The following is a 9,303-nucleotide window of genomic DNA, read 5'->3' as shown; positions in this document are numbered from 1 at the left end:
TTCTCTTCTGATTACAAAAACGCTATAATGTCCTCGTCCTCACACGAAAAAAGAAGCATAACAGCAATCAACCTGTTAATCGCAACTTAGAACATCGAAAAAATATAACAATTACAAATATAACAATAACAAAAATATAACTATTTACATTTTTGCTACCAGAAAGGTTTTTGAAATTTCGTTCGACCCCAGAAATCTTACAATTAGGTAACAGCAAACATGTTTTAAATGTGGCTTTTGAGTGGATGAATGGTTCAAACAGGGAACTTGTATTATGCTAGTCATTTAGTGCAGATCATATTTAAAGGCACAAAATAAAGTCACAAAAATGTACTTTCTTTAAAAAAAAATTAAAAATTTTCCGACAGATTTGAATTTTTGATTATTATTAAAACTGAGAGGTAGCCGCGAATGTTCTACTAGAACCATGGTTCTAATACTTTGGACAGGAGAGAGATCAAAATTTTGGGTTCCCACATTATTGTAAAAAAAAAATTAATTTCACTTCTTTTTTTTTTTTTTGCTATGGCTAGGAAAGTTTTTAAAGCAAGAGCAGAACTTTTGCACAAAATTATAAAATCTGTTCATCTAAAGAAAATACCAAAGATAAGACGATTTTTGATAAATATTAAGTTGTTAAATAATGGTTGGTTGAACCAGTTTTTCAATAAAAAAATTTCCACCATTTTAAAGTCTACAGTTTTATGTGACAATTTTGATAAAGAGCTCAACTAGTTCTAGTGAAATGAAAATGAAAAAATAAGTTTTTTTAAATTATATGTATCGTTTCACTTCTTTTTACTTCTGTTGAGCATATATTTTTAGTTTACACGCATTTCATTGGTATTTTATTTCGTTTGGTTAACACTAAATAAGTTAACTTTAAATCAAAGAAAAATGCATGACACCCATGCATGATATTCTGAAAGATCATGAATGGGTGGAAAATTACCACTCATTCTCGTTCACTCTCTAACAGAATCACGTGGGTCTATAGTTTGTCTATAGTCAGAACTCCCCTAACCATTCGTCCGGACAAGTGACGGCAACTATAGTAGCGAAGTATAACTATTTCGAGTAGAGGCGTGGGGTCACAGGTTTTGGCTCGGATTGGCGAGAGTAAAGTAATATTTTTCTAAGTTCTATTGTGCTAGCCCTAGAGTGAAGAGAAGCAATCCTCTCTAAAATGAACTGTTTTTGTTTCCATAGCAGAAGATGGCCTCAAACTTTGTGGCGGGGGGAGTTCTTACCGTATACAAATTATACCGCTCGTATACGCTTTGATGTTTGCTTCTTATATCAAATAAAATTCATTTACTTTAATCATATACATATTACACTGCTGCATTCACTTACAACACACACATAAAACCTCTCCCGACGCAAGTTTGGCGTTTTTCAAATGCTACACTGCACCCATTCTGCACTGAATCGTTTTTTTCGGTGTGTGAGGGAGGGAAGGAATGAAATAATTTAACTCAATTAATCTGGGGGGAAATAATCGATGTACAATTACAAATTTTACGACAAAAATTTCAAAAACTGAAAGTTAATTTTAATTCTTTTTGTGGTAAAACATTTAACGTAACTAAGCATAAAAGTTAAACTTTTTTTTTACTTAACTCAAAATTATTGAGCAACATATTTTTCACTAATCTTTTTCCTTACTAGTTCTTTTAGCATTTTTGTAGTGAAACTGGAGAAAAAATTATGAAAATACCGTTTTTATGCATATCAAAAAGTTAAATCACAAATTTAAACGTATTTAAATATAAGGTTAGACAAACGAAAAATTAAAAAAAAAATGTCACTGTTTGACGCTTCATTCTAAATACGCACTAAAGAGTTTGTTAAATACCCTATAAAATGGTATTAAAATATTATATTGTTATCAATAAATTTTAAAACCACCTTTATATTAAAACGAGATTAATATCTGTAGTTAAAATTGGATCAATCATCGATCGAATATTTTAGAAGCAGATCAATAAATATACTTAGGAATTGTATTTCATTTTTTTTTAAAAAATATGTCATCTTTCTGAAAATTAAAAACAGAAAATAATAATAATGAATATTAAATCAAGAATAACTATATCCTATTCCGCCCTTATTTAGGGCAACATTTACCCGTATGCCCTAAATAAGGGCGGGTCGGGGTAAATTCTTCCATATCCTATTTTGAAATCTGGTAAAAAGTTCCATATGTTTAGAAGAAGTCATATATCCATTAATTTCTATACTCACATGACAATAAAAAGACATGCAATGACAATAAGAGCAGAATAGATTAAAATTTGGGTCGGATCGTAACCATATTTTCAGGGAAAGACAAAAATATCCGATGTTGAGAGTGAAAACAGTTAATGGTGAAATGGATAGACCAGTACGTAAGATTAATCCATTGGAAATATCTCATCAGGACCCATTGCTCAAGAAAGGTCCTTCAGTGAAAATAAGAAAAATAAACCAGACATTCCGAATTTCAAAAAGCCAATAGCTGCTGTCTGTATGCGGGTGGGTGACCACTTGGATCAGTCTGCGTAGAGACCGAGGGTGTGCGGTATTGATCCTCGTTAAACTGTTCTACCTTAAAGTGCTCGACTTCGTCGTTGGGCTACCGAAGCGGGGAGCCCCTCTGCAGAGGATCAAAATTGTGATAGCATGTCCTCAGCGATGTTTCCCGGACCGTCGTCAATAGCCCTAGTGCGACGTAAATGAACAACAACAACAACTTTTTCTTAATTATATTCTTGTTAATATTTTTCATTTTTAATTAATAAAAATATTTTTTAAAATTTCCATGGTACTTTCTTTTAGAGCTATGTTTGTAGTTTTCAGTTCCACATAGTCAAAATTAAGACAAAAACGAGCATACTTCCTTCTTCTGTAACTCTCCACACGCTAATGATGAAAGTATGCGAAGTATTGTCATTGGAATAGGTAGAGTTCTGCTCTACGCTACCTGTAACCCGGCAATTGGCGATCGGAATGGGCTGCAGGTGGCGTAGAACAGAATCTCTACCTATGGCAACACTTCACATGATTTCCCCATTAGCGCGTGGAGAGTCATAAAGGATGGAAGTACGTTAGTTTCTCTCTTGATTTTCATATAGATTAAAATCTTTTAAGTTGGAAAACGATATGGAACTGAAAACTGCATTAAACGTAGTTCTAAAGAAAAGTTTCACGGAAATTTTAAGAAATATTTTAATTAAATAAAAAGAGGAGGATAGGGAAGGGAGAAAGGCTGCAGGCATGAAGCCGGTCTCCAATCGCCAATGTTAAAGTGCTAGATTTTAGTTATTTACTATTTGAGTATATGCAAGTTGTAAGCTAGATTTTCATTTATTTATTTTTCAAGTATATGTAAGCTGTAAGTTAAACGTTGTATCATTGGTTGCTATGGTGATATTATCGAACAAATTAGTTTTTAAAATAAAGCTTTATATTTCTTGTTTTTTGTAAAAATAGAGTCTGAATAATTTTATTTTGGTCAAGCAGTAGAATATTTAGAGTCTCTTAACAGATATTTGTATAAAAAATTTCATATGTCATTCATATTTTTGCAATTCATGTTGTAAAGCACTCATACTGCCAGTTTCTTTATATTTACATAATCTTGTTCATAAAAGCATATTCATGCAGTGAATGTAGTAAAATATTCTCATTGAATGCTACTGTAAAAATTTAAAAAAATTTTCGTCATGTTTTGTGTGAAAATAATTCTTGCATAAAACATTAATAATACAGTGTATATGACAAATTGTTAAGGGTTATAAATCTGATTCGTTATCTTTGTTCAAAATATAAATAGCAGCTTATTTATTCAGTATGTGTGATAAGACATTCTCTCAGATAGGTCACATAAAGGAACATTCGCTTATTCATACTGACTCGAGACCTTATTCATGCAATGTGTGTGATAAAACATTCACAGAGAAAGGAAGTTTAAATCGACACTATTCTATCCATACAAGAACGAAACTTTTTTCATGTAACGTGTGTGATAAATCTTTCCCCCATAAAAGATATTTAAAGCAACATTCTCTCACGCATTCTGCTGAAAGACCTTTTATATGCAGTGTTTGTAATAAGACATTCGCACAGATTAGTCATTTTAAGAATCACTTGTCTATTCACTCGGGAGACAAACCTTATTCATGCAGTGTGTGTGATAAATCTTTCACATATAAAGCAAGTTTAAATCAGCACTTACGAGTTCATACTGGAGAAAAACCTTACTCGTGCAGTGTGTGCGATAAATCATTCAGACAGAAAAGTCACTTAAATGAACATTCACTTATTCATACCGGGGAGAAACCTTATGTATGCAGTGAGTGTGATAAATCATTTATTCGAAGACGTCACTTAATTGAACACTTTCTTGTTCATACTGGCGAGAAATCTTATTTGTGCAAGGTGTGTGGTAAAGCATTTGCACGGAAAAGTACCTTAATTGGACACTCTCTTATTCATACTGGAGAGAAACCTTATTCGTGCAATGTGTGTGATAAAAAATTCACTCGGAAAGGTACCTTAATTGATCACTCTCTTATTCACACTAGAGAGCAATCTTTTTCATGCAATGTGTGTGATAAATCTTTCACAATTAAAACTGAACTAAATCAACACTGTCTTATTCATGCAGAAGAAAAACCTTTAAGTATTTGTGGTAAAACAGTATCATAGGAAGATACAATTATGTTCACATTCAAGAGAAATTTACGTAGTCTGTACGATAAACATGATGTCACACAAAAGGGTCTCTTAATTGTGTAATCTCTTGTTCATGCTAGAGAGAGACCTAATTCCTTGCAGTGTGTGGGGTAAAAACATTATGGAAAAGTATCTTTGTTAAACACTCTTTTGTTTCATAGTGGTGAGAAACTATATTCCTGCTGTGTATTATAAAACATTCTCAACAAAGGTGTTTTAACTTAACTAATCTGGGGAAAATAATCGATGTATACTTACAAATTTTACGACAAAAATTTCTAAAACTTAAAGCTAATTTTAATTCTTGCGGCAATGACACTTTTTTGTCTCACCCTCTGCAAGGTTGAAATTTTACTGGGGAAAAACCAGTTTTTACCAGGACATAGTGAAAACTAGGTTTTTATTGGTCAAAATCATGGGGAAAGTGAAAAACCTAATAAATATTATTAACCCATGTTTACTTATTAACAGAAATAATAGTTTATTATTTATGACTGATTGGATTATATATTATTTCTATATTATAGCAAATGTTAATAATTTTAATGTAATATGCACTACCCTACAATAATGGAAGAGACACTTCGAGTTTGACATTTTTTTAAATTTCTCAAAAAATACTTAAAGGATTAAAGTTTCGAGATGTTTAGTTCATGCATTTTTTCATGCTCATCAATATGATTTGAAGCTTTCAAAGGTTTAGATGATTGACAATAAATTAAGAAAAACAAAGTTTTTTTTAACTCCCTATACCAGAAGGGGGATATTTGTGAATTGTGATGCCAACTAAATTCCCCAAGGCGCGACTCAACCCAGGCAATCCAGAGGCACAACAAAAGACAAAATTGTCAGCAGGGATAGGGGGGAGCTTCACTAAAAAAACTGTACACGAGTTGCGTGTCACGAGATTCTATGTTAGATTCTAACGAAGTTGCCCTTGCCTCATATGTCACATAACTCTCAACATGACAAGTTTGATTTACAAGGGCATCAACTTTTTCATTATTTATTTTTTTTATATTTTCCTTTTAAATGCACTCCTGTGTGTCCACGTTTTAAATTACCCAACAAAAATATCAACATTGCATTTACAAATAATATTCATTTGCATTTTTAAATTTAAATTAATTAAAAATAAAATTAAACATAATTTAAATTACTTAAAAATTAAATTAAATTTTTAAATGACTTAGAAATAAAATTAAACATAAACTATAAATATCTTAATGATGTTCAATTTAATTTTTCAATTTCTTAAAAACAAAAAAAAAATTATTTACTAAGAATTTTATGTTTTAGTTTTCAATTTCTATGTAATTTAAAAATTGGATTCGGCCCAAATGTTAAACTAAATAGAAATAATTTACTTGAAGAAGAAAAAAAAACAAACAGGGTTTGTCGAAATTACTCACTTAACACTTTACGATAAGACAAAATTCACAAACATAATATGTTACTAATTAACTGGTCTTTAGTGGTAAACTAATAAATTTAGAAATTTACGTACAAAAGGTATCTAATATAGATAAATCTATGTATATGTATGTATGTTTATGTATCTATGTATGTTTATTTATATATAGATCTATTTTTTTTTTATATCTTTTTCCATGTTTTCTCTATATTTTTAAATAGAAACCTTATTGAGCCAATATTCATGAATATTGCTCAAATGAAGGCCCAAATTATTTTACAGCTGGGGTATATAGTTAAAAGTTAAAAATATAGAGAAAACATGGAAAAGATATTAAAAATTATGAGAAGATAAAAAGTTATTTTTTAAAAAAAATTTAAATTAAAAAGCCGGAAAGCAAAATAATGAAACGTTATAATCTCGTCATCAACTCTCATGCAATTATATCCAGAAAACAGAGTGCTTTCTGATATTGTATTAATATAGCCAAAGCAAAATATATCTATACAATAGTATAAGGAGCACCCAAAAATATTGGAATGAAATAGAACATATATCAAGTAAATGCAAAATAAAATATATTAAGCAACAAAAAAAAAACTACAAGTAGAATAAAGGAAATGAGTTACGGCGACCCAGGCCTCTAGGCCCATACGCCAAGAATAAAATACAAAATGTAATATATAAGGCGAGTAGAGAATTCAAATGAACTTACATATCAGCATTTTTCAAAAAATAATTTTAAATATTTTGTAACAAGTTTAACAGATTATTAAAAATATGGTTATAGAATACAGGATAGAGGGGTCATTTTATGGCATGTTCTTACTGAAGAGTGTTTAATTTGTTAGTTACAATGGATTAACCCAATACTGGATGTGTGCAAGGTATTAATATTATACTGGATAATTAAAAGTTTACAATTAGTATGGTTGCTGACTTAAAATATCCTCAGTGGTAGATGGATCATGGTCATTTTCTGTCAGGCTAACTGTGAAAGTTTTCATGGTTTCCCTCTTCATGTAATGCAAATACGTGTGAGTTCCATCAAAAAGTCCTCCACGAAGGCAAAAATTCTCCCAATACTTGATCCAGGAGTTCCTTTGTCTTCTAGATTGGGTTCATAATTACAAAGTTGCGAAGTTGAACATTAGTTGTCATAAGCTCAAAATTGGGCCGACTGAGCCATGACGGTTATAAAGTAAAAAAATTTTAGTTGATTTTTAATTATTCAATTTTGATGATTTTCCAAAATTTATTATTAATTAATAAAAAAATACCTTATAACATCTTTGAAGATGTTTCAGCCCCCTCCCCCGAACCATTAAGATTGAGTCATTGAATGTTAAGATCATATTGTGTTAAGAAATATTTTTATTTTCCTCTTGTTGAGGATTTATGATAACAGATGGCGCTGAGCGCAAACAATTTTCTTATTATTTTTTCTTCTCTTCTTAAGTTTCAGTTTGGATTTAACCACTGAACCACAATGAAATAAAATCCTTTTTATTATTACAATTTGTGTAATTATTGTCGAATTCGAATCATGGTGCTACACCGGCCGAAAATAGGCCACCTGCATGAAATGTAAGTTAACATTTGTTTTGTTTTGGTCTCCCTTAAGTTGGTAATTTATTTTGATATTTTATTGCATTAATTGTATTGTATTTATTATAGTAACGTGCGAGCTGTTTATAATGGATGATTTTGAAAAATTAAAGTCCAAAAGAGCAGTAATCAGACAGCTGATTACAAAATTAATAAATAAAATTGATAAATCGTTATTAGAAACACTTCCTGATTATTCTGATTTGTATGATTATCTAAATCAGTTAAATGAAAAAAACGAAACTTTAAAGGCTCTTGATTTAAAAATTGAAAATTATTTTGATAAGAGCGAGGAATTAGAGAGTGAAATCATACAAAGTCAAGAGTATCAAGATCGAGTAGTGGCTTATAAAGGCAAAATTGAAAGATATTTATTGAAATGCCAGACTACAAGACAGGAAGTAACGCTTAATAGTGGTAACAATAATTTACAAGAAAATATAACTTATAGAAATATCTCGCACGTTGCTAACGTTAAATTACCTAAATTGGAGATAAACAAATTTTTTGGTGATGCTTGTGAGTGGCACAATTTCTGGAATAGCTATAACATAGCTATACATAGTAATGAGAGTCTTAAAAAAATTGATAAATTTAATTATCTTAAGATGTATTTAGGGGGAGTTGCTTTAAGTGCAATTTCTGGATTCTCATTAACTGAAAGTAATTATGATTCTTCTATTAAGTTGCTAACTGAAAGATTTGGTAGACAAGATTTAATTATTAGTAGTCATATGAATAAACTTTTATCAATTAATTCTGTAAGAAATTCATATGATATTAAAGCTCTACGTAAATTCTATGACGAATGTGAAATCCACATTCGCAGTTTGCAATCAATGAATGTAACAAAAGGTAGTTATGGTAATTTACTCTGTCCTGTTATTTTGCAAAAGCTACCAGAGGATTTAAATTTAGATTATAATAAAAATAGAAAATCAAGTGTAGATTTTGACATTGATGAATTAATTTCATTTATTAGAAAAGAGGTAGAATGTAGAGAAGCCTCACATGTGTTGTCTAATAGTTCTAAAAAACAAAGTGTTCATTTTGAAACACAGCAACGGTCGGAGAGCCATAGTAAACATAATTATAATCGAAAGTTCTCATCTTCCTCAGCATTAGTTTCGGCATCTAACAACATATTTTGTTTGTTTTGTAATTCCAAAAATCACGAATCGAAAGATTGTTCTCTGACCATCGAAGAAAAAAAACAAACGCTGAAAGATCAATTTCGCTGTTTCCGGTGCTTAAAGAAATATCACACATCCAAAAAATGTTGGAATAAATGCATTTGCACATTATGTAAGAAACCGCATAGCGAATTAATTTGTGATAAATCAGCAATAAATAATGAGTCGAAAGAGAAAAACGATACTTTGGCATCCGTTACCACTTCATGTGTTTCGAAACGAAAACAAAATGAAATGATCTATTTACAGACTTCTTTAGCGTATTTGATTTGTGGTAATGTAAAGAAGTTGGTTAGAATTTTATTTGACTCTGGTAGCCATCGCAGTTTTTTGAAACGGGATATTTGTAATGAGTTGAACCTCAGGACC

At 30.6% G+C, this 9,303-nt stretch overlaps 1 protein-coding gene across 1 annotated transcript; it reads left to right on the top strand.

Moving 5' to 3' along the window:
• The first annotated feature begins 3,395 nt into the window (after nucleotides 1–3,395).
• On the top strand, nucleotides 3,396–4,763 carry LOC107445380 (uncharacterized). The gene has a single exon (XM_043055129.3). The coding sequence runs from the start codon at nucleotides 3,835–3,837 to the stop codon at nucleotides 4,690–4,692; it is 858 nt and encodes a 285-aa protein (XP_042911063.2). The 5' UTR covers nucleotides 3,396–3,834; the 3' UTR covers nucleotides 4,693–4,763.
• Nucleotides 4,764–9,303: the final 4,540 nt, after the last annotated feature.

Source organism: Parasteatoda tepidariorum, chromosome 10, assembly GCF_982258835.1.
Source record: "Parasteatoda tepidariorum strain Cologne lab strain chromosome 10, Ptep-v5.0, whole genome shotgun sequence".
NCBI classification, from domain to species: domain Eukaryota; kingdom Metazoa; phylum Arthropoda; class Arachnida; order Araneae; family Theridiidae; genus Parasteatoda; species Parasteatoda tepidariorum.
Note: the sequence above shows the minus strand (reverse complement) of the source record. Positions and strands in the feature narration are given on the sequence as shown.

Excerpts from the sequence above, each read along its gene's own strand:
- LOC107445380 (XM_043055129.3), top strand. The coding sequence starts at position 3,835 with ATGTGTGATAAGACATTCTCTCAGATAGGTCACATAAAGGAACATTCG.